A 26,791-nucleotide genomic window follows, 5' to 3' on the forward strand; every position below is an offset into this window, starting at 1 on the left:
CACCACCAGGTTGTAGATAAGTGCCCGGTTGGCCTGGGCTGAGCTGAGGCGCCCTAGGCCAGTCCTTCGCTGTTTCCAGGGTGGCTTTATGGGCCACATCTAACCACATTGCAGGCTGGATCTGGCCCACAGGCCTTCAGTTTGACATGTTTGCCCTACAACATGGTTGCACAAACTTTTGGCTTGTCAGAGCCTCACTGAGTGAGGAGGAATTGTATTGGGCTGCATATAAAATACGTAAAATAGTTAATGTATATAAATAACAAAATTCCTTTATTTTTAATGCTACTTTTTATCTTGTAGTGCTGCATTACTAGCTGTCCAGGTCTGTATATGGCCCATGAGTGTGGATTGGACATGCCTGCCCTAAAATATTCATGCCACTTTGTATTGCATGGCTTCTCTTTTCCTAGAGAATTGTGCTTGGTAGTTACATAGGCTGTCATCCATCTTTAACCATCATGGATTGAGTTGTTTATTCTCATAGTTATACTTTTTTTTGGGAAAGATTATTCTCCTTTTGTTTTATCTTATGAAGACCAGACAAGCTTGTCTTCTGTGGACAAGTTTGCTAATCACTCATGGTTTTCCCAAGATGGTGGCGCCCAACTAGGAAGGTGAGGCTCTCACTCCTGGAGCACTCCCTTTAAAGCTACCGCCTGCACCAGAAATCACCTTTAAAGCTGCAACCTGCGCCAGTAACCCTGAGTAAACTGGAGCCCAAAAAACAAGCCCAAAAAATGCTCAAATCCGAAGCCCTGGAGCCCTATTCACCCCCCGGTGGAGCTCCTGCTAGCCAGAGCGATTGGACCATTATCAGCCTTCTTTGGAGAGCCTTCCAAAAAACATAAACCAGAGTCCCCCCCAAAAACGCTGAATTCCGGAGCCCTCCTCTCCTTACCCAGAGAAGTGATTCCCTCGAGCCAATTAACCACTTGAACTGGATCACTTGGAGCTCTTGAACTGGATCACTTGGAGCCAGCAGAGCGCAAACAACGCACCTTCATTTAAAACCCCCACACAGCTGACCGGAGTATCTTCCATGCCAGACAACGTGTCTCTATTCAAATCCAGAGAGACCAAGACTTGAGGAGAAGGACAAAGCCTAAGAATAAGCCAAGGAGAAACCATTTCTCTAATAATCTCTACCTCATCAAAAAATCAATCACTTTGAAGCTATTCAAAGAAACACTCAGCTTTCCGAGCCCCGGTTAAATACAATTCCCCAGAGGCAGCCAGAAAGCCAAGCCAGAACAGACTTACAGTCATCCAGTCTAACTCCCAGCTAGAAAAACTCCTGGTTTTCATTGTTACCAGGAAACAATCTTGCTAGAAAGCCTCTGCCTCACCTGGAAATAATTATTTAATAGCCATAAAAACAAAAGTGGCTTTAAGGAGTTTTCCAGTCCTAAGATTCCATGGGTGGGGTTTTGAACAGAGACAGCTGCGTGTTTTGCTCTTTTTCAATCATTCAGTGTGTTTTTAGTCACTCCTGTTGCAGCCTATTTCAGCGTGTTCCAAACCTACAGTTTTTACAACGAGTCTCCCCAGCGGATCAGATAACAGCAGCAATAAATCAAAGCAATAAATCCTTCCCACCTATTCTCAGATATCAACAGCAGCTAGCTAAGCAATAACCCTTTACTTGCTGACTCTCAATACTACTTCATTATTTTAATACACTGACCACTTCATTATCTCAAAACTTATAACTTTTCTACCTCAAGACTTATACCAATGATTAGATAATGATGTCTCCAAATTAATTTCTATAAAATAATTAATTTTATCAATTGATTAATTGATTTATTGTTTTTATTGATTTAGTGTGATTAGAGTGTTTAGTGCATATAGTTTAATTACTGTAAATGATCAGCGATTCATGTAAATTATTAGATTAGTAAAATCAATGATTTAGTGAATTTAATTGACCAGTGTGATTAGTGAGTAATGTAATTAATTAGGCTGTTTATTGCTTAGCAAAATTATTTGATTAGAGTGATTTGATTAATTGATAAATTGATTATTATTATAATAGATTAATTGGTGTGATATTGGCTATATTGATTACCCAAATATCTTGTTTCATTAAGCAATTTGTCTAAAATAATTGATTTATCTATTAGTATAATAATTAATTGTTAAATGACCACTACTTTATCGATTCATTGAATTGATAGAGATTTAATAATGTATCATTGATTAGCTAGTCGATTGATTGATTTTTAGTAATAAGTAACCTTACTTTTGAATTACCAATATTCATTAAGTAACTGTCTACCTATCACATTAACTAGTTATTGTAATTGTTTAATGTACTATTGTCATTGACCATGCCAGCCAAAAACTCCAAACCCTCCACTACCAAACAACAACGAAAGAATAATATCTCTACCAATGACCTCCCAGACTCCTGCACATGTTTCAGATGTCTTGAAACCATCAATGAAAGCAAAAATAACATCAAATGCCACCTATGAGACAATCAAGCCCACCTTGCCTGCTTAAACTTAAACAAAAGCCTAGCTGATCTCCTTAAAAAATCAGATACATTCCTTAGTCTATGTCCATCATGTTTTCCTAAGCTAAACGAACTGAGTACCCTGCCTGACAGAGTTGAAAGCATAGAATCACTCATTCATTCAATGGAAGTATGCTTAGCAACACATTTTGAAACAACTATACAAACAAGCCTAATCTCTCTTGAAAAAAAAAAAATACAGCACAGATAAGTGATTATCTATCAGCTCAAAATAAAATCCCAACTCAAAAACCACTACCACAACTCCTACCTCAACTACAATCACAACTACAACCAAAAGTAATCACTAAACCACAGTCACAAATAATAAGATACAAACTCAAGGTAAACCGCACCAAACTTGATTGCAGGAAATACAACTTCAGCAACAGAGTGGTCAATGTCTGAAATACTCTACCTGACTCTGTGGTTTCTTCCCCAAACACTTTATTCTTAGACTGTCTACTATTGACTTCACCCCTTTCCTAAGAGGTCTGTAGGGGGTGTGCATAAGCGCACCAACGTGCCTACCGTCCCTGTCCTATTGTTTCTTTTATTTTTCTTATATGTATCCATTTCATGTATTCATAACTATGTTTATACTTTTACCTGTTATCATATTATCGCTTGACAAAAACAAACAAACAAACAAACAAACAAACAAATAAATAAATAAATAAAAGAATCACAGATAAAAGACCGAATACCTGCTTGCAGCTGTAGTTCTCGGAATGTTCATCTGTGAACTCATATTTCTTTCATTTCTCTTCTGGTCAATCTCAGGCTTTGACTTTGTCTCCTGTGTTGGCCTTAGCAACCAAAAATGTTCTGAAGGGAGTCGCATCTATTAATTTGGTATTCATGAGATGAGATTCCCACCAAACATTTCTGTAGGCCCTTGAAAGTTCTGTATAATCCATGTATGTGAATTCATGGGTGACTATTTGACAACTGCAGTTACATATAAATGATCAGTTTTTATAATAATTCAAAACTTCTGCTTGGTCCAATGAATAATTCGTGTAAGTTATGTCCATACAGCATCTCTTTTGAGGGACATTTTGCCACTATAGTGGTGTTTTAGAATGTGTCGCCATTGTGTACCAGATTTTTAAAACTGAAACTTTTTTTCCAGTTATAGATTTTTCTATATCCTGTGATCCAAAAGAATATGGAAATAAAATAAGCAAGCATGGATATAATCTATTTTCTATTATTCCATTTCTGCATTTTTCATTTTTCACTTCTTACATGAAAACATTTTTACCTACTATGGCACATTAATGTATTTGATCAGCTACTCTCTCTGTTGATTAGAACCACTAGTTTTTTCAATTACATAACGGCCATCAAAGAAAATTAAACTTTGCAAAAATGGTTGATTTGTAATGTCCAGAAATCTTGCTAAATTATACGTCAATAAATTGTTAATCACATGTATTAAAATCAATTTGATGAATTTACAATTTTTTTGATGTTTCTGAAGATTAATTTTGAATGTTATTTTCTTTTTTGCTTTCAGTATGAATATGACTATAATGAGAATGGAGATAGAGTTATATTAGGGAAAGGAAGCTATGGAATAGTTTATGCTGGAAGAGATCTTAGCAATCAAGTTCGAATAGCCATCAAAGAAGTACCAGAAAAAGATAGCAGGTAAATCTTGATATTTTTCCTAATGCTTCTTGAAAGTATATTAATCTTGAGGACAGATTTTAACATTTATCCACTTTTTGAAGAGTATATGTAAATTATAAATTACTCTATGTCTTGATTATGAAATGCTAAGAAGGATACTATGAATTAATTTTAAGTCATTCCTTTATAGTAAGCAAATTACAGGTAAGTGTGCAGTGAAAGAAAAGTCACATTGATAAATGTTTTGAGATAATGGAAAAGTGAAGATCTAGATCACTATAGTCTCATCCATTGGCATACTTTTGCCAATACAGCCATGAACTAAAATAAAGAGCAAATTTACATTGCTCCATGGTTGAGATGCAATAAAATTGCATCATCAAAATGATCTAGAAGATGTTGCAATTAGATATGCAGAGATAGGAAGGGAAAAATAAAATACATTAGCTGATTTATAATTCATGAAAATATTCAGTATGTTTCTCTTAACTTGTTGCTTAGTTTAAATAGTTTTCCTTGTATCTCCTGGATAAAGAAGCAAAAGAATATGCTGTTTTTCAATTTATTGAGACCATATTTAACTGCATACGTTTACTGAAGCAATAATCAATCATTGCAGATCCTTTGCTGCTCATTCTGTGACTTTGTTCTACTATTTTAAAAAACAGTAGTTACACATATAATTTAGAATGTGATTTATTTAGGCTAAAAGGTTTTCTTCTACTTTCTTAAGACTTCTCTTTTTCTTTATATATCTTCACGATAGATATTCTCAGCCACTGCATGAAGAAATTGCTCTTCACAAATATCTAAAACACCGAAATATTGTTCAGTATCTTGGTTCTGTTTCTGAAGATGGATATATTAAAATCTTCATGGAACAAGTGCCTGGTGGTTTGTATTCATTTAATCATATATTACAAATAAGTAGAAATCAGAAAGAACCTAGAACTCAGGCTCAAATTATTTGTATTTTAAACATCTGCAAATGTATTATATCACCTCTACCATGTTTCCCTGAAAATGTGACCTATCCCAAAAACAAGCCATAGCCCGATTTTCACACCTGTGCCTATCCCAAAAATAAGCTCTAGTTATGCCCTGCCCACGTCTTGCTGTATGAGGTAGGGCGAGGCATAAGTGTTAATATCAAGCTAGGATGGGGGCAGTGGAGGTGCCCCATGTGTCCCGCAACAGCTTACCTGATTTTGCCAGTGGAGCTTCTTGCAGAACACCATGAAGCTTGTTGCGCTGGTGGAGCCACTCATAGCACAATGCCATGAGGCTCGTTGTCTTGCCATTGGAGCCTCTTGCGGAAGAAAGCTATGAGGTTGATTGTACCAGTGGAGCCACTTGCGGCAGAATGCCATGAGGCTCGCTGCACCAATGGAGCTGCTCATGGCACAGAGCTGCAAGGTTCATCTTACCGGTGGAGCCACTTGTGGTAGAACACCATGAGATTCATTGCAATTAGCTCCATTTCAAACCGTCCCCTTTGCAAGCAGACAAAGCTTTGTCTCCCTCCAGGCGAAAAGTGTTCGGGCAGCTACCATTGGCCCTGCCCTCTCCATCCCACTGTCTGCTTGCCCACGGCCTCAATCAGGGCCAAGCTCTCAGGAGACTCCAGCCTCCACCTGTCCTGCCAGATGCGTGAAGAGCCTTCATGAGGCGCTGTGGCTGAGAAGTGTCCCAGCAGTAGCTGGGCCAGTGGGCAAGATGGATGGAAGCCGAGGCATGCCAAGAACTTGGCCCATTGCAGCCCTGGGCAAGCAGACAGTGGGATAGACAGGGCGGGGCCAGCGGTAGCTGTGGTCCCACTCCCATCAACCCCCGTGCTTGCCACCTCCTGCACTTAAAAAGAAGAAGACCTCCCCAAAAATAAGCCCGAGGGCTTATTTTCAAGCCCAAAAGAAAATAAGACTGAATCTTGTTTTCAGGGAAATACAGTAGTTATATTGCAGTTGACTCAGTCCAGTTAAGAAAATACATCTAACATCTCATGCTGAATCCATGATGTCCTTCCATATCCAGTGCAATTAATCTTAGATAAAAATGAATCAGGTTGCTAGAGTTATTAGACTCAGACACAAAATGTTGGTTTTGATTAGCGAATATTGCATTTCTGCAGATGATTGTCTAACAGTAATACCGTACTTATTTTTTGAGAACTTTATAAAATACATAAAAATCAAATTATATTGCATTTATAATGTGACTGATTTTACAGCTTATATATTTTTTTCTTCTACAGGAAGTCTTTCTGCACTCCTTAGATCAAAATGGGGACCAATGAAAGAGCCCACCATTAAGTTTTATACCAAGCAGATACTAGAAGGTTTAAAATATCTCCATGAAAATCAGATTGTACACAGAGATATAAAAGTGAGCACATGTTGTTATCGTTGCAGTTTTAAAGAAGTATTTGAGGAGTGTTACCATTCTTCTAATGCTAGTAATCTTCATAAATTTCTTCTATGAATATCTAATAAGACCTGGAGCACTCCCATTCACCATTTCCCTATGGATTATCTTTGGACAGTAGGTTGAGATAGGGAAGGAAAAGCCCTTTGGCCCTGATCTGGAATAAGTGATGTGATATTAGAGGCAGAATTCAGACAGATTGTTTAACATAGTTCCTGGAGATTTGAATACATTACACTTATTTTCTATTTGTTTTTAGGGAGACAATGTTTTAATTAATACATACAGTGGAGTAGTAAAAATTTCTGATTTTGGAACTTCTAAACGCCTTGCAGGAGTCAATCCATGTACAGAAACATTTACAGGTAAGTACAGAAATATCCTAGAATGTGTCTATTTTTCATTTTATAGATAAAATCCTAATTGGTCACATATGGAATTTAGTATCAACAGCCAATGTATGCAGAAATAAATAGGGAGGATAGAGAACAATATCCTTCAGTTAACTTTTCATCATTCTACCAATAATCTCACTGATGCTAATAACACAAAAAAGAATATAGTCGTTTGGTGCTGATAACGGAGAGTAATAATAGCTAATATATATACCAGGGAATAAAAACAATGGTGGTATGCAAACTAAAGTATTGTTTATCTAAACAGTTTGTCTGTGAGAAAACGTTTCTAAGAAAATAGAATAAGATTGGGTCTACTGAAATGCTGGTTTTTCAGCAAATACTACTTTTCAAAATAAGGACATCTCTATAATCCAAGGACCTGGAAATGAGATCCAAAGTGAGAAAGACAGGTAGATAGATCCCACTCTTAACACATTTGATAGGTCCACTCCTCATTTTATTGTCACCATCACAGGTGATATGGACTAAATGCAAGTAACTGGCCCAAAGTCCATAATTAAATGGGATTTGAATATGGGACTTCCTGGTCCCAAATTCACATTGTAATAATTATGCTACCTTAGAATTTCATATCGTATCTATTCATTTTATGCACTTTTGCTATTATTAATAGACCAACACTTATGCCTTTTGTTTAAATAGGACTTTTACATTACTATTTTGATTAAAAAAGGAAAATAAATATTGCTGATACAAATACGGACTGGGACTTTGGACTGAATATGATTCTCGGTTAGAATATTATGAGAGCTAGAGTTAGCAGTGATGTTTGAAAAACTAATTTAAGAGGCATAGAGACTTATCTATCCAATAGCAGAAAATATGTCCCATTGTCAGAGATTACCTGGACAAGTCCCTTGAATTTTCTTAGTAAGCTTTTTCAAGGAATTGTTTGTCATGGTGTGCTTCCTAGGATTGAGAAAGTGACGACGAAGATTATTCAACTGCCTTCATGCCTAAATTACAACTATAACTCACAGTCTCCTGGTTTCTAGCTCAGTGCCTTAACCTGACAAGCCTCCAAGTAATATGTCCTCTGAAATAAAATCCAAGACATCCATCTTTCTTTAAAGTCTGTTTATTAGGAACATATCAAATTAGCAAGAACTTGGTATAATTCTGACTCTGTTTTTTTTTTAGCTATAAGGTTCTTTTAAATTTTAAAACATACATCAATATCATTTCATGAACAGTGTAGGGTCTGAGTATCATTTGTTTTGGTACAAAAATAGTATTGATACAGATAATAATCACCACATTAATCAAACTTACATAATCTAATGTTATTATACATATCAGTACTAACACATAATCCTTCCTTTTTCAATTATTCAATATTTGCTACATCCTTCTAATAGTAATAACATAATTATTGAGCAAAGATTCTCTTTCAAAATCTGATTTTATTCTCTAACATTCACTTTAAACATGTTAAGTAAAAATATGTATAATAATATTCCCCCTGTTTCTAATTTTTTCATCTATTCTAAATTTTAATATGACCACCTTGATCTAATGCTGTTATACATAACTATATCAGCACATGATCCTGGTTAGATTGTGGAATTACACCCAGTAAAAAGCAAAAGTTTGAAACTTCCCCCCAGAGTCACAATCGCCAATCAATTCTCAGTCCATCAGTCTGGTGACTCTAAACTCCACCTTCCTCCAGCTGCAGGCATTTTGTCTGTCCTCACGGGAAATAATGCCACCTAGACATAACATTCCCCCTTTATCTCTATAACCCCCCTTTCAACAGCTGGAGAGTGGCGAGCCTGAAATACTATTAAATTCCTTTGCAGACAGCCTAAAGAAGGTAAGAAAAGAGTAGACAAAAGCTAGAATAAAATATGGCCAAACATATCTTAAGGGTTGACAAACCAGTACACTAAACTGGCTCTATAAAACCTGTATGGTTTATAAAGAAGGTTGTTAGGGTTTGAGGATTTAACCCCTAGCAGAGTATTGCAGCAGTAGTCAAGCCAGGCAACCAAACGAGAGCGGAAGGGCCCCAGAGTATACACACACTGAACACAAACACTGTTTGTAGTTTAAATAGTTTTTAATCCAGTTAGAGTTTAAGCATTGTCATTCAGTCCATTAAGTCATTCACAGTATTTCCATCCAGTAAGACTCACTAGTATAGTCCAAGTTAAGAGTCCTTGCAATATCTTTATCAGCCGATAAAGATATCTTCTCCTCTCCTCCGGTTTCACTCTCCAGAGAAACAAACGCTGGATATTCAGTAGAATTACGCAGTAAATCAGCAAATAGTAGCAAACAATAACAGTTCAGTCACAGGCACTCACAGTCAGTAATCACAGTTAGTCGCAGCAGCACACAGTTACAGCCAGTTACAGACAGACAGTTCACAGACAGTAAATCGCAGACAGCCAGCAAGCAGTAAACTCACAGACAGCCAGCAAGCAAGCTTTCAGCTTCTAATGCTTCCTTATATTGTAACTTCTAACCGCACCCTTAATCGGCTAATTGCCTGCTGCATTGTGCTTAAAGTGATAAGCACTTAAACCATGATATCTAAGTTTTATATATTTATTCACCCAAACCATATTTGGTATCAATGTTATACCTAACATACTCCCTTTTGGGTGAAATAAATATATAATTCCTTTACAATCTTATCCCATATTTTTCACAACTCTCCTGGTGCTTACTGGCACCTTGGGCTTTAGTAAAATTATCAGCTAAATTGTCCTCCGACATACAGTACTCTAGCTGAATCATATTACTTCTTACAGATTGTCTCACGTTTAGGTATCTTAGATCTGTATGTTTGCTCCTTGTTTTTACTCCAATATTTGTGGCCATTTGAATTGCTGCCTGATTATCTTCATGTATAATTATAGGATAATCTACAGTTATACCTATATCAATTAACATTTGTTTATACATTATTAATTCTGTACATAACAATGATAAACAGGAGAATTCTGCCTCCATAGTAGACAAACTTATATGCTGTTGTCTTATTGACTTCCAGCCTATTAATGTATTACCCAGCATTATGGCTGTTCCTGAAGTCGACTTTCTAGTGTCTCTTTCTGATGCAAAGCTAGCATCTGCATAAGCACACAGAATTAAATCACCCTTTGGTTCTAAATACAATGAATAATTCATTGTCTTTTTAAGATATCTTAATATCCTCTTAGCTGCATTCCAGTGTCTTTCACATGGTGCAGAATTGAATCTAGCCAACTGATTCACGCAGTACGAAATATCTGGTCTAGACCAATTACTAATATAACTCAAACTACCAATTAAAGATTGATAAATCACCTTATCAAATTCAGGACTTTGTCCATCAGTGTTGCTAAACTCCTGACTCATTGGAGTCTTAGCTGGCTTACAAAGCTCCATCTTGTAATCTTTTAGTAATTTGCTTATCTTATCTTCCTGAGATATCTTAAAACCTTTCCTTGTTTTCTTTATATTCAAACCGAGATACTTCTTTATCTCCCCTAATTGCTGATCTTTATTCTCTTTCCTAATGATGCTATTATTTTATTTGCTTCATCATTAGTTTCAGTTATCAATGCAATGTCATCTGTGAATAGTAATAATAATGATAGTTTCCCATTTGTCTCCCTTTTAAACAGACATGGATCGGCTAAACCAGCTTTAAATTCTATATTGTCTAGTTCCTTTACAATATACTGGTTCCATTCATAGCCTGATTGTTTAAGACCATAGAGACTTTTCTTTAACAACCAACAATCATTATTATTCTTACTTTCACTTTTAATACCAACAGGTTTTTTCATATAAATAATATGTTTTAATGGGCGTGCAAGTAAGCAGTTTCCACATCTAGATGGTTAACTATATAGTTTTTACTAGCTGCCCACACTAAAGCTGCCCTCAAGGTTGCTGCCTTAAGACTAGGTGCAAACACCTCATCATAGTCATTAGCATTCTGCCTAAAACCTTGGGCTACTAACCTTGCCTTATGGATTAAATTACCATCTTTATCTATTTTTACCTTAAATATCCATTTGCAGCCAATGGATTTCTTTCCTACAGGTAATTTGGCATTCTCATACACCTTCATATCACTTAATGAATTCAGTTCCTTATTCATTGCTGCATACCATTTTTCTTTTTCCTTATTAGGATACTTTTTAATTTCTTCTACAGAATTAGGAACTTGATTAATCTGGCACACTGTGTTAGCCTGGTACCTATCAGGCGGTCTAGATATACGTGTAGTTCTTCTGGGAATTACAGGGCTTACAGGAGGACTTTGTTGAACTACTACCTGTTCATCTTCCTCATCCTGTTCAGCTATTGAATCTGTTTCTTCCTTTATGGGCACTATTTCATCCTGTATTTGTCTCTTTACTTTATTTTTAAAATTACAGGGATAACTAATGGGATTTCTATAGGATTCAATAACTACATCTTTATTGGCATCCTGTTCTAATTTCTCCCATCCTTCATGTTCTAGAAATTGGGCACTAGCACTACATAACACTTTAGATGTGCCTTTCTCCCAAAATCTATATGCCCTATGGTTTGCCTGATAACCAACGAAGAAAAATCTTTTAGCTCTATGTTGCCCTTTTTTCTGATTTGTGCAGGAATATGCACCCATGCTGGTGCACCAAATGTGTGCAGGTAACTTAGGTCAGGTTTCCTGCCATGCCATCTGGTGAATGGTATTTCACCTGTTGTTGTATTAACAACGTTGTTCAATATGTTATTAGCACACATTGTAGCCTCCCCCACAAAGAATCAGGTAACCCAGAATCATTTAACATTGTTCTAACCATTGCCTGTAGTGTTTGGCCTCTTCTTTCAATAAAAGCGTTATGTTCTGGCCTGTATGGAGCAGACTTCTTATGCTCTATTCCAGCTATCTTAAGTCTGTTCTGGAATTTGTTATTAATAAATTCCGTGCCATTATCTGTCACCAGGGTTATCAGTTGCCGTTTAGACTTTCTTTCAGCAAACCTAAGCCAATTGAAAAAATGTTGATATGTTTCAGTTTTGCTTTTCATTAAATAGCAAAACCCATATCTAGAATAATGATCCATAATGCTCAGTATATATCTAGCACCCCCATACTGGGTTTCTTTGGACCTATTATGTCTGCAAATACTACTTCTAAAGGTTCTTTTGTTTTGAAACCATTTAGCCTATTTGCAGGCAATACCTTGCTCTTATCTTCACAGCAAACATTACAACGCAAATATTTATCACAAGGTTTTAACCTTATTCCTTCAGATAACTCAACTGTACGTTTTAGCATTTTAAAATTTACATGCCCCAAACGCCTATGCAATAAATGGATACATTCATCATGAGGCTTTATATTATTAAATACAGTTTGAGCCTCCCCTTTCTTACTATTATCTAAGACATATAATGTTCCATTTAAAGCTGCAGTTACTCTTTTGTTATCTTTTTCAATTATGCAATTATTATCTTTAAAAATAATTACATAACCTAATTTATCTAATACCCTCACTGAAAGCAAATTAAACTTTAGTTGCGGTACATACAACATTTTTATATCCTGGTTTATGTACGGACAACGTGCAAAACCTTGACCTTTCGCTTTCAGGTTCCAGCCGTTTGCAAGAGATATATGTTGGGAACTTGTAGACATTTTTATAAATTTTGTCTTATCTCTTGTGATGCAGTGGGATGCGCCACTGTCAACCACCCATAAATTATTCTTCACATCAGAGTTGCTAAACGTAGCTAGTTCAAATGCTTTCTTTGGCTTTTTACATTCTGGCTTTTTCTCTTTTAGCAGAATCTTGCCAAATGTCCTCTGCCTCCACAATTAAAACACTTTTTAATTGTGTATGCTGTCGAAGATAAATTCTCTTCTTCCAGGTGCTTTACTTTGCTTTGCTGGTTTCTTTCAAGCTTTGAAGATAATTTCTCTTCTTTCTTATCTTCTCTCAGCTCGTCACGCTCACGCCTTCTTCTGGCTTCTTCTAGTAGCCTGCCTGTAATCTCGGTTAATGAGAGGCTTTCTTTTGGCAATACCTCTAACGAAGTCACATAGTCATCATAGCTTTGATCTAATGAAGATAATATTATGTAGACTTGTTGCAGTTCATTAAATATAAGCTCTTTTTCTTGCAAATCTTGAAAAATGCTCTTCATACAGTTTAAATGAACTAACATATCTCCATTCCTCTGAAGATGCGTTCGAAAAAGCTTCCGTGTAAGATTTATATGTGCTCCTACACTGTCCCGAACATAAATCTTCCTGAGGTTCTCCCAGCAGTTTGCAGCATTTTCTTCTCCACGAATATGGACAAGCTGCTGATCACATAGAGTCAGTCCTATGATGCATAAAGCCTGCTCATTTTTCAGTTTAAAGTCTTGTAACTTTTCTTTATCATCATCATTAGCAGGATCCCAGCTACTCACATCTGGTGGGTTTGCTATAATGTCCCACAAACCTTCTCTGCGTAGAAGTAAACTACATTTCATTGACCATGAAACATAGTTTGTTCCATCCAGCCTGGATATCATGGACAGTTGTGACAAATTTACTTGTGCCATTACTCTTCAGATATTTTGACTATTTTAAACTAATTAAAACAGTTTGTTTTTACAGTAATGTGCAACTCACACCAACTCTCTCTGCTATATCCTGGTTAGTTAGACTATGCTGCTGGGCCCATAACCAATGTTAGGGTTTGAGGATTTAACCCCTAGCAGAGTATTGCAGCAGTAGTCAAGCCAGGCAACCAACGAGAGCGGAAGGGCCCCAGAGTATACACACACTGAACACAAACACTGTTTGTAGTTTAAATAGTTTTTAATCCAGTTAGAGTTTAAGCATTGTCATTCAGTCCATTAAGTCATTCACAGTATTTCCATCCAGTAAGACTCACTAGTATAGTCCAAGTTAAGAGTCCTTGCAATATCTTTATCAGCCGATAAAGATATCTTCTCCTCCTCCGGTTTCACTCTCCAGAGAAACAAACGCTGGATATTCAGTAGAATTACGCAGTAAATCAGCAAATAGTAGCAAACAATAACAGTTCAGTCACAGGCACTCACAGTCAGTAATCACAGTTAGTCGCAGCAGCACACAGTTACAGCCAGTTACAGACAGACAGTTCACAGACAGTAAATCGCAGACAGCCAGCAAGCAGTAAACTCACAGACAGCCAGCAAGCAAGCTTTCAGCTTCTAATGCTTCCTTATATTGTAACTTCTAACCGCACCCTTAATCGGCTAATTGCCTGCTGCATTGTGCTTAAAGTGATAAGCACTTAAACCATGATATCTAAGTTTTATATATTTATTCACCCAAACCATATTTGGTATCAATGTTATACCTAACAAAGGTACAACGTACATTTGACATCATTACCAATAAAGAGAAGCAACAACTACCCGAAATACATTATTCCCAGAGATGAGATTCAGCCATTTCTGACCAGTTTGGGTGAACCAGTTGTTAAAATTCTTCCCAGTTTGGTGAACTGGCTAATCCCACACTGGCTGGCCCTGCCCCCGCCCATTTTTAGGGCCATATTTAGAGCCATTTTTGGGTGAAATTGGCCTGAAAATGGCTGAAAAACAGTCCCCAAAACAGCTGAATAATGGGCCAAAAATGGCTGTTTTCAGACTGTTTTCGGGCTGTTTTTTGGCATTTTGGGCAAAAACAGCCAGAAAAATGGGCCGAAAATGGCTCAAAAAATGGTCAAAAATGGTCCAGAAAATGGGCTGAAAAACAGGCCAAAAATGAAGGAAGGAGGGGAAGGTAGGGAGGGATGGGAATGAGGAGAAGGAAGGAAGGAAGGAAGGAAGGAAGGAAGGAAGGAAGGAAGGAAGGAAGGAAGGAAGGAAGGAAAAATCACTATTTACTATTCCATATATAATACAGAATGGTGAAATAAAATTGTCTGCATCATATCCTACTCATGTGCAAAGCAAACCTGCTGTGACTCAGTATTTGGATCTATACATGACAGGGGACACTTCACAGAGCAAAAATTCAAAGTGTAGCTTATTCATCTTGGTCAGCAGCCTTGCCCCAAAACCTACTTGTTATGTAGAATCACAAGTTGATTGCTCTGTTCCACAGCTTAGGAATAATTAATAATAATTCATAATTTTGCTTCCAAGGGATTACTCAGTCAAAGCTTCATCAGCGCTTGAAGTGCTGTGTGCCTACAGTTATCTAATAGTAAAAGCCTTATCTTACAACTACTTGCACAATGAAGACATATTCACTCCTAAGAGTAGACAGATGCTCTTCCATTACTAATGAATTTCATAGTGTTACCTTGCCATCCCTGAAATGATATAAAGTCTATTTTCATTATTCAGATTTTTTTTATATATACAATGATAGTTGAACACTTTAAAAGACGCTATGGGCTTACTGCCATGAAAGATGCCTTGAGGAACACGCCATTATGATATTATCTGCACTGTACCTCCAGCCAGCTAAAGAGGTATCTTGAAGTTGTCATTAGCTGGTTTGCCCTCTTCTCTCAACACAAATCTCATGATGCTGCTGACAGTGACAGAATCGGGACATGGCATCTGCCCAGCTTCAGTGGGCTATTGATGCTGTTGCAGGCATGCCTCCCTACATTTGGTCCATTGGCCTTAGTCATGCACAGGAATTAATCCAGCTTTAGCTTAGTCTCTTTCAGAATTGCCTACACAGAAGTATTGTCAGTCCTTCTGCTTTGTATTTATTATTTTTGGGGTGCAAATGGGCTTTAACTGTAAATTGCTTCTGAGGAATCAATGGGATTTATTGCCTCTGACACCACAGGTGTGAAATGTTGGCTGTTATGACACAATATATTGCTTTTTAATAAGCTCAGCCTCCAATGTCTTTCTTTCCTTGGTGATGGGAACAAAATGCTTTGCTGGTCTTTCCCCATCTTTTACTGGAGGGGGGACATTTACACCAGGAAATTGAGGGTTGGTTAACCTTTTCATTTCTGGAGGTGTTGCATATAGGCCCAAGGCCTGTGGAAAGGGAGATTGGCAAGGCTGAGCGTGTTGAGTGATGACAAGTTGGCCACACCCACCCAGTCACATGACCACCCAGCCATGCCTACTCAGCCAGTCATTGGGGCAGACATTTGTATCAAGGTTCATACTGACTGCCTCAGGCTTTACCAATCTGATGTTCTTTAGATTCCTAAGGCTGGGTTTCAAGAAAATTTTGAAAACTGCAGTCCAGCACATGTGAAGTGACCAAAACTGGTCTCTGTGCAAACAAAATTACAAAGGCAAATTGGTATTCATTGGGGCAGATTCACTGGGGCCTAGGTGGGAATGGTGGCTTTGGTCTTTCAAATCTCATAATGTATTTGAAGGCATTTAAGCTTTCATAAAATCTTTTATCAGCCTTGCCAGTATCTTATATCTTCTATTTTATGCAATATTCTTAGAAGTTCTGCCAAAATATACTTACCAATGCATTTATAGTCCAAATTTTATTAGAGCTTATGTTCAAATAAATGTTAAGTTAGGATTTCTATATCAAATATTAAGCAAAAACAAAGGAAACTGTTCTTATATAGACTCCTTTTTCAATGAAAAAAAAGATTTGCAACTCAAAAGTATTTTTTTCAATTTATTCCTTTTTTCTGCTTTTTAACAGGATGCTGTTATACAATGTCAAATAATTCTTAACAATCTTTTTGCTTTTATTGTTTTCACTACTTTTGAATAATGTATTTAATAATGAACAAATTGGTAAAGAGTTTAAGCTGTAGACTTTTATTATTAATATAAGTTTTGGCTTTTTATGTTTTTCTTTTTAATCTGTGTTGTGAATTGCCCTGGAACTTGGCTATTTAAAAAATAGCAAAAGAGAATGAAACCTTGTTTGTTCCTGTTCTTCAATACTTGTTTAAAAATGACATCATCATCATTGTTGTTGTTATATTTTATTCTGCCTTTATTAATTTTAAGTAGCTCTAGGTGGTGAATATGTATAGCCCTCCTTCTCCTCACTTCTTTTATTTTGGATTAATTCATATTCCTCACTCTTTTCTCCTCATGATTAAATTCATAGATTTCCACACTTCATAGTAGTCACCGGATGGACCATATATTTTGATCTCTGCTGCCAATCATGTGTTGATGAATTGATATGTCACATTGATATGCCATTTGTAGTACCTTTGTTAATGATAAGGACAGTAATAATCCATTTTGGCAACTTTTAGTGAGGACAAACAGGACCAGAACTCAGTTTTAGTTCTAGTGTGCTCTTACAATTTTATTGGAGATAAATAACATCTAAGATCGATAATATAAATGCAACCTTATAAGCCATCATATTGGTCCCTTCTGTTCTGACCTAGGCTTCATAAAATCATGAAACACTCCCTGTACCAACAAAACCCCTTTTTATTTGACTAATATGAATTCCTATCATTCATATCCAGCAAAGTCCCAGCAGTCTTTCAAGGGTGAATTGCAACCACAGACTTTATTAAGCTTGGAGAGGTGCCAGGCCAATAGCTTCCAAGTGCAACACTGAACAAGAAATACTTGGCAAGGAGTCTCTCTGAGTCACGAACAAATCTTCACACTAATTAAACGAACTAATTGTCTCCTGCAAACACCACCCCCTTTCTCTCCTCTTTATTCCCTATGGGAGGGCCCGTTCATTGTCTACCTGTGCCTTTACTCTCAAGTCTACTCTTGTTCCTTAACTGTTCCCTTCTCCTGGCAGCTCTGTGCATGCACACATTTGGAACAGGCTCCAGCTGTTCTGCCCCACTGATCTCTGACTCTGAAGGCAGCTGATAACTGTTGGACGGCCCTGGTCCCATCTCTGCCTCCGACACAGAGCACTCATCAGACCTTTCTTCAGACTCCAGGACTGGCCCATGTTCCTCCCCAACCTCCTCACTGTTCGAGTCTGCCACCATCTCCACTGGCCACTGGAGGGCCACAACACCTTCTGCCTACTTTATTTGTACAAGTATTATTTGTACAAGCAATAATAAGTACCCACCTTCATTGCTGATCAGATTATAATATATGAGACCTCTTGGCTTTTTCTACAAACCAATTATACTTAGAATCCAAATAGGTTTAATATAGTCTGTTGTTATTTATTCTCTCTCTCTCTCTCTCTCTCTCTCTCTCTCTCTCTCTCTCTCCCTCTCCCTCTCCCTCTCCCTCTCCCTCTCCCTCTCTCCCCCCACTCTCTCCCAACAGTAATTTGCTAATAGTCCCAGTAAAATCCTAAGAAAATTACTGCTGGATAAATGGTACTGTATTACAACTTTTAAAAAATTACACCGATTATTATAAAGGACAGTATCTTAGAACAAGTTTAAAATTAATCCAGGATTTAGAGAATGATTTGATGACATGAAATGCCATGGCTTTATTGAAGTTGCGTAAGTGAAAATCTGGCCAACAACTTGGATAATATTCACTAGAATATATTCACGGAACATAAATTCTATTCAATTCAGGAATATATAAATAAATATAGGTATAATTTAACTTTTTACACAAACATCTATTAATTTATAAGTTTGGTGTTTAATAGCAGATTTTTTTCTAGTACAATATCATTGTACAAAGTTGAATAATTAAGCTTTTGCTATATGCAGAAACCGAGAAGATGCACTGAAGCATACTTTTTCAATATTATTGGAAGGAACTTTTTCTTTTCCATATGTATTGGCAAATATCTAAACAAATTGTAGTAAAATAGTCTAGCAGTCAAGCCTAGCAATATTTACACTGGTCCACTTGTTAACTTCATCTGTGAATATTGAAAGAGAATAGTCTGTTCACATAATACTTCTTTTATCCTCCCTAGGTACTTTGCAGTATATGGCTCCAGAGATTATTGATAAGGGCCCTCGAGGATATGGGGCACCAGCTGATATATGGTCCCTGGGATGTACTATCATTGAAATGTCAACAGGAAAGGCTCCATTTCATGAACTTGGGGAGCCACAAGCAGCCATGTTCAAAGTAAGAACTGAATTGAGACTGAGAACAAAAGTTATCTAGATATGTTCACCTTTCCTGTTAAGTTAGGAGATGTATAACAGTTTTTCAACTACTAAATGTACTAACTTGTCATCACAAACAGCCCATGTAGAATAAAATATAGTTATGAAAGTTCTTTGTTACAAGGACATAAACTAGTCTTACAAAACAGCCTTTTTGCAAGAAGTGAATCTATGTAAGAAATAACATTGAAAGAAAGTACTGCTGGATTTGCAATGTGAAAAATGAAAAATTAAGTCTATATACAAATTGATAGAGCCGTAAACTTGGCAAGTCTGCTTTCAGAGTGATCTATAAACACAAATTCTGGTTTAATTAGGTTAAGATTTTCAGGCTCTAACCCTTCTAGCCCTCATTTATCCAGTCAGTCCTTATTCAAGACAAAGATCCATAAATTTAGTTTCTTGCTGGTCACATCTACCCGAACCACTAGAGTGGGGAGGCAAGGAATGTTGTGGGTCCTATCCCCTAGAACAGGGGTAGGGAAACTTGGCTGTTTTATCACTTATGGACTTCAACTCCCAGAATTCCTGAGTGAGCCATAAAAGGTTCCCCATCCCATATACAATGTGTATATTAAACAGTCCCATTCAAGTCAAAAATTGATTTAATATACAAATTGCATATTAAGCAGTCCCATTCAAGTCAAAAATTGATTTCCCCCACAACTGAAAAACCAATAGGCCAGGGATGGGGAACCTGTTATGGCTCACTCAGGAATTCTGGGAGTTGAAGTGCATAAGTGATAAAACAGCCAAGTTTCCCTACTCCTGCCCTAGGAAGATACATCTGGCGGGACCCAGAAGAAGGGCCTTCTCCATGGTGGCTCCCTCTCTCCATCATTCCCCCAAGCATGCCCCACTCTAACACTCTTTTGGAAGGCGCTGAAAACTTTCTGTCAGCAGGCCTGGAGAACCATTAAATGGTTTGTATGAGTGTGTGTTGTCGCCAGGGTGGAGGATTTTACTAATTTGTTCATTTTATTATTCCTCTTTTATTATTTTTATTCCTTTTATATAATTTTTATATCCATTTAAGCCACCTTGAGTCACTATGTGCAATTAGATGGCAATATAAAATTTCTAAAATAAATAAATAAATCAGAATGTGGCCTTTTCTTTTTCTTACATGTCAAGTTTTTTATTTTATATTACTTATATATATGTCAGTGCGTGAACAGTGTGATTGGATACCATGCACTTAGTACAAATAGACATAATGTTGTAACTCCTAATTATTACATTTCATTTTCATTATATCATATTGTTTAAACATATCTAATACTGCCACCATTCAATTTCTTGACCTCCCTCTTATTATTGCGTATATCTTGTTATATTAAAATATGTATATTGTTGTTCCCCTCTTATTTCTATTTCTATTCTTTCTTATTTGTCCCATTCGTTCATTTAAGCATACATAACATTTATTTTCACCATTATTCATTATCCTGTCTTATATTTAATATTTTTTTAAAAATTAAAAAATCCATCATGTTTTCAATATCCCAAATATCCAACACTACTAATCAATCCAAATATTAACAGTATTCAATCGATCCCGGGATTACATCTCCAACTCCCCACAATTTCTAATCCTTAAAAGTTTGAAATTCACAATATATTTTAACACAGTACCAATATTGATACAATTAAATTCCCTAATCCTAAACTTCCACCTTCTACCCTTATTTTTAATTAAAGTAAATTCTATTTTTCTATTAGTATATATGCTACTGTTTTCCTTATTTATATTTTATATTTTGCCATTTTACTAATGCATTTTATCGCTATCTATCATCTCTTGGTCTCTTTGGAGTTCCATCATCTGTTAACTTTTTATTCACCTTTGAATACCCGTCCATAAGTCATTCTTTTTTTTTGAAGATATTTTTTGTTTGCTTTTTTGAAGAGATTTTCTTTTTTTAAAGAGATTTTGCTTTTTTTCCTTTATCCTTTTAAAATATTATCTACTTGACTCAAACTTATCATTGCATCTCACTTTGATTTTTCTCTTCCACTGCCTCTTCTAATTTCTGATCCATTTCCCCAATATCTTGTTTCTCCCCCCCCATTGCTGCTAGCCTTCTACACTCAGTTCTTTATCTTTAGGCAATGCCCTTGTCTCCTTATTGTTCTTTATGGTTTCACACATATTTTTAAGCATCAAAATTATTTCTTCATATCCCTCTATTAACCCCTGGTAATCCATTCTATTACCATTCAGTAAAAATTTCTCAATATACCTCTGTAATTCCAATGACTCAGTATTCAAACACTCCCCTCAGGCTAGTTATTAGTAAAACTTAATCATTCTCATAGTTATGTCTCCAAATCCCCTAAGTTTAATTTTTAAAATTCTTTAGTATTTTAGTCTTTTAATTGTCCAATTATTTGTCTTCCCAATTTTCCAAATTTTAAAGTTTTACTTAATTTTCCTTCTTTTCTCTTTTCTTCTATTTCTTTCCTTCTTTGGCCTTATGTGATTTCTGTCAGATAGTATTAATCGCGTAAATCCAAATTGATCCACTGTATTTTCTCCAATCTTTTGAGTCCTCAGTCCAATAACCAATTTCAATAGTGTTTAGTTATTAACAATTTAGTTCGTCTTTAAAATCTTAAAAAAGGAAGTGAAACTCACTCAGTAATTCAAAATATCCAAATCTCCTTCTGAGATAAAGTCAAGGTCATACACTTTCATTAGAGGGTCTCATGCTGTAGTACTCTTCTTCTTCCAGTAGATGGCACTCCTTCCAAGTTCCAGCATTAAACAGTATATCAAAAACAGCTGATTTCCCAGTAAATCCTGGGGGGTTGAGACACTACAAATATAAGAGACAATTCCTCCCAAGGATCACCTTTCAGGTTGTTCAGCTATTTTCCAGGTTTTCTATATTTTAAAGTTTCCTTTAAGCATTCTTTCGCCTCTTAAAATAGTGTTGGTTTTTAAGTGGGTAATTCCAGCATTTCAAAAGAGTGCTAGGTCGCTGCTATTTTTTTTTTTTTTAAATAGTTGTGAACCTCTCTTTTCCTAGATACTCTTTTGGAGTTAAAATAAAAAGAATTATTCTCACCAAGTTCACCAAAGCCTGCTCCTGCATAGTGCTTAGATGGTCATCTCTCCCAGTTTCATGGCAGCCATCTTGGACTGCCTCTCCTCCTTGCCATGGCGTAGAGGGAAAAAAGCCGCAGGGCTCACAGGAGATTGCAATCTCTCCTGCTACCTCACAGAGCCCCTCTCCCTGACTTCACCATCCCTACAGGGCAGCTTTGGCGCCTATTGGAGCCCACAAACAGGGAGAAAACCAGCCTAGGAATGGAGGTGACCATTCTCTATACCTGGTGTTTGCTGGGAGGCCAGTTTGCTGGCTTTTTCTTTTTCTATGGGGATACGTTCAGCTCATCTAGCTACAGATAGCAACTTAAATGTTCACTACACATTACTTTAGAATGTGGCTTATTCATTTTGACTTAATGTGATAGGTGAACCCAATTATTGTGCATGTCTTATGAGGTCCTGTTGGTTTACTCAAGAAACCAGGGGAGTTGTGACATTTGCTTTATGTTTATGATATGTTGTTCAATCCCCATTTGTGACATCCCATACATATATATATATATATATATATGTATATATATATCATATATATATGTATATATATATTTCATATATATATATATATATCTAGAGGTAAGGTACAAAATTGGCTCCTAGCTAATTTCATCCTGTCAGGCAGGGGTCAGAAAATAAGTGTGCTAGCAAAATAGTGAAAGGAATCACCCTTTAATTGCAACTTCACACAAACAGGAAACTGGAACAAAAGAAAGATGTCCCTACCTCTGTCTCTACTGCCCTTAGTGCTCGGTAAGTTATAAAATTCTGAAAATCAATACAATTGAAGTCACACTCCCAACAACTAAATGTGGCAATTTCCATCAGTATAACAACTTCCAGATATTTTTCAAGAGAAGTTCTATGTAGGGTGTCTTATAATTTTCAAGACAGGTGCAGATAATAGTTGACAAATCTGCCCAGCTCAGGAAGTATCTAGTTTTGTAGGCAGCCTTGTATTAAACATTCATTGCCACAACCACCTGCAAAGCAAGTGACAATTGAAGATTCAGGCGGCTTGCAGGTTGCACTGAACCTTTTAAAGATTAGGACATCCTGTTCAAAATATGCTGAATCTGTTGTGAATCAATAAAAATGAATAACCTAAATGCAAATTAGGGGTTGAAAACCTGCACACTTGATTGGTCCTTATACAACAACTTGGGATTGGGCCAGAACCAGTCCCTGATTGGCCACTTTTGGGACTGTCCTTATTGGCCAGTAGTTTGAACCTGTTGCACATTTTCATTGGTTAATAAGGCAGCAGCTAACCCTATAAAAGGGTTACTGCTGCCCATAGCATTGCTCTGTTATGTTCTATCACTTTATTAAAGAGTTGAAGTCACTGGTCAGATGTCTGGTCTCCCTTATTCTCCATACTTAACACTGGCGATGAGGGTGGGATCCGGAGACCGAAGAGCTGACTAACCTACAGAGCAACTAACAGAGCACGTGGTCGAACACGCACCATCAACGCAACATGACCAGCGGTGCCGTACCACCCGCTCCATTCAACCCAGAAACCGAAGACTGGGAGGCCTACATGGATCGGTTCAGATGTTTCTGGAAACCAACAATTTGAAAGATGCGACAACCGGCAAAAAAAAAGAGCTATCTTTCTAACTCATTGCTGGACCAACCGTGTTTAAAATGGCAAAGTCGCTTGCCAAGCCAGCAGAGGTAAAAGAAATGGACTGGGACGTCCTCGAGCCGTTACTACGGGCTCACTACGCGCCCACCGTGCCAACCCTAGTAAGAAGACACAAGGGACCAACGGAAGGGCGAAAGCCTTGCCAATTACATCGCGGACCTCCGGAACCTAGGGAGGCCTCTGCGGGTTCGCAGACTTAGAAGAAGCCCTCCGGGACCGCCTGGTTCTGGGCCTAGAAGACGGCGCTATCCAGAGCAAAATTATGGCTAAGGGGGACATCAGCCTCACCGACGCCCTTAAAGAAGCCTCGGCAGCGGAGGCGACAAAGAAGTCGGCAGCCCAAATGCGCCGCACCAACGCACCGCTACGTAAACTCGCCAATGATACCTCGCCTCGCTCAGAGAGACATCCGTATCGACTCACCACGAAGACCTAGAGTCCCGTCCGACAGCGATGAGAAGAGGTCAACCGACTTCGAACGGAGAGAGACCAGTCCACACAACACTCATTTCGACCGTGTGCCGGCTGTGGAGCAAATCACCCCGATCCGGCTGCAAATTCCTTGACGCACTTTGCCGCCATTGCGGGAGCGCAGTCACATCGCAAAGGTTTGCAGAAGCAAACAGAACTCCAAACCCCGACAGGCCGAATTCCAGTCTTCAGGATTCTTCGGCACACACCGAGAAAAATTGAACCACTCCTACAGAAACAAGCCGTCCAGCACTTCCACCAGGCGTGAAGAAACCAGGCGGGAAGAGACCCACCAAACAATCACCATAGGCCACGCTACATCCCTTGATGCCGGGAAAATCCGAGTAAAAGTCGCCATCGAAAACAAACCTTGCGTGATGGAGGTAGACTCGGGATCTTCCCTCTCAATGGTGTCGTGGAAAAGCTCAACAGCTTATTCCAACGATTCGCGCCAAGACCTTAACCCCACAAAGGGTTATACTCAAAGACTATCAGGGCAACCTTGAATCCCGTCGTCGGGTCCCGCAGATTCAGGTCTCATTCAAGGACCGCACCGTTGCACTACCACCACTGACTGTCGTGGATCGAGATAGGCCTAGTCTTCTAGGCCTTCAATGGTTCAGGCCGCGGAATCACTGTAGCCGAGTCCACAAGGCCGGCGTCGATTGGGAAGAAGCACTCGTGCAAGAATTCCAAGGCGTTTTCGCGAACGGACTAGGCAAGTATAAGGGGACCCCAATCTCGTTTAACTTGAACCCTGAAATAGCACCCATCCGCCTTAAGCTGCGTGGTGCCGTTAATTAAAACCTAAAATCGACGAACAACTCGATAAGCTGATAAGCGCAGGGCGTACTGGAACCCACCGACCACGCCCGTTGGGAAACCCCGATAGTGGCGCCTATCAAGCCTGAAGGGTCCCTAAGAATTTGTGGAGACTACCGGGCCACATTAAACCACGCACTGCAGCAAAGTGCTTATCCATTACCGGTAGTGCAACATTTACTCCATTCCCTGGGCGGGGAAAGTTTTCGCCAAACTAGATCTAGCCCAGGCATATCAACAATTGCCTGTAGACCCAACCACAGCCGGCGCAAGCATCGTAACACATAGGGCATTTAAATGCAACCGGCTCCAATTCGAGTAAGCGTTTTTCGCCCCTGGAATCTTCCAGAGTTTAATGGAAAGGTTGTTACAAGGGATAAAAGGCGTTGTCCCATATTTCGACGATGTACTCATCGCCGCACCTAACAAAGACATCCTAGAAAAAGCGACTCAGAGAGGTTTTACGAAGATTCCAAAATGCAGGCCTCAGAGTAAAAAAAAAAGATAAATGCCACTTATGTACTGAAAAAGTAGAATTTTTTGGGATACCTCCTGGACAGCCAAGGAATTCATCCCACTGAAGACAAATTACGAGCAATTAAAAGGCACCCACTCCGAGGAACAAGGCAGACCTACAGGCGTTCCTTGGACTTAGCAATTTCTATAATGTGTTTTTACCCCACAAAGCAACAGTAGCTGAACCATTGCATAGACTATTGAGACAAAAAAAGCAACGTGGGTTTGGGGACAAGCGGGAACAACATGCTTTCCAACAAGTAAAGAAATTGGCTAACTTCTGATTCAGTACTTATGCAGTACAACGAGACTCTGCCGCTCACTATCACGTGTGATGCATCACCATTTGGGGTTGGGGCAATTTCTGGCCCACGTGTTACCAAACGCAAGCGATGCCGGAGGCCCCATCACTCAGATTTTTCATAACCTTAGCTAAAGCTGAAGCGAAATATAGCCAGCTGATAAAGAAGTTTTAGCTATTGTTGCTGCAGTTAAAGATTTCACTGAATATGTTTTTATGGCCGTATGCGTTACAATAATCACTGATCATAAACCGCCACTGGGGATCATTGCGGTAATAAACCAACCCATGTATATTATCCCTCAGAATGATTCCGTTGGTCTGAATTCCTGGCTGACCTACAACTACACCTTGCAACACCGCCTCTCGGAAAATCAATTCTCACGCCGATGCATTGAGCAGAACACCGCTCCCAGACGCTGTTGTGGATCCAGCCCCAACCCTCTCAACACTACAGATTGAAGCTCTACAGGCACCACCTTTGACGAAGCTAGAGACATGCTTTTGAACGAAACGGACCCAGTTCTACAACACATACTACTAAGTTGACCGGGGTGGCCGACGGACCAAATTGCACCTGAATGGGCACCCTTCTGAAGCCCGCCAAACCGAACTATTTTCCCAAAAGGCTGTGTATCTTGTGGGAAGATCAGCGTAATCCCTGGCAAATTGCAACAGACTGTGTTGGCAGTATTGCATGAGGACATCCGGGCATTGTGCATGAAAACTCCCTTTCAGCTATGCTTTGCCCAGCTATGAATAGTCTCCACCATCCTAAGAAACCCTAAAGACAAAATCGAGTTAGAAAACCAAGGAGTATATGAAATCCCCTGCACTGCCTGCCTCACCACATACATTGGACAAACTAACAGAAGAATAAGTGCACGCGTTGAAGAACATAAGAACTCAAT

General features: G+C 38.3%; 1 protein-coding gene across 2 annotated transcripts in view; it reads left to right on the forward strand.

Moving 5' to 3' along the window:
- The window catches only part of MAP3K15 (mitogen-activated protein kinase kinase kinase 15), a 111,199-nt gene that overhangs the window by 60,574 nt on the left and 23,834 nt on the right, over window positions 1-26,791 (forward strand). For both annotated transcript variants that reach the window (XM_026674934.2, XM_087966950.1), the window contains 5 exons: window positions 4,044-4,177; window positions 4,926-5,053; window positions 6,411-6,541; window positions 6,840-6,945; window positions 18,812-18,969. In XM_026674934.2, the coding sequence (XP_026530719.2) occupies window positions 4,044-4,177; window positions 4,926-5,053; window positions 6,411-6,541; window positions 6,840-6,945; window positions 18,812-18,969 (657 nt within the window). The remainder of the gene's footprint in view (window positions 1-4,043; window positions 4,178-4,925; window positions 5,054-6,410; window positions 6,542-6,839; window positions 6,946-18,811; window positions 18,970-26,791) is intronic.

The sequence above is a fragment of the Notechis scutatus genome, chromosome 5, assembly GCF_049901735.1.
Source record: "Notechis scutatus isolate UNSWTSFEM ecotype Mainland chromosome 5, rNotScu1.2, whole genome shotgun sequence".
NCBI lineage: Eukaryota > Metazoa > Chordata > Lepidosauria > Squamata > Elapidae > Notechis > Notechis scutatus.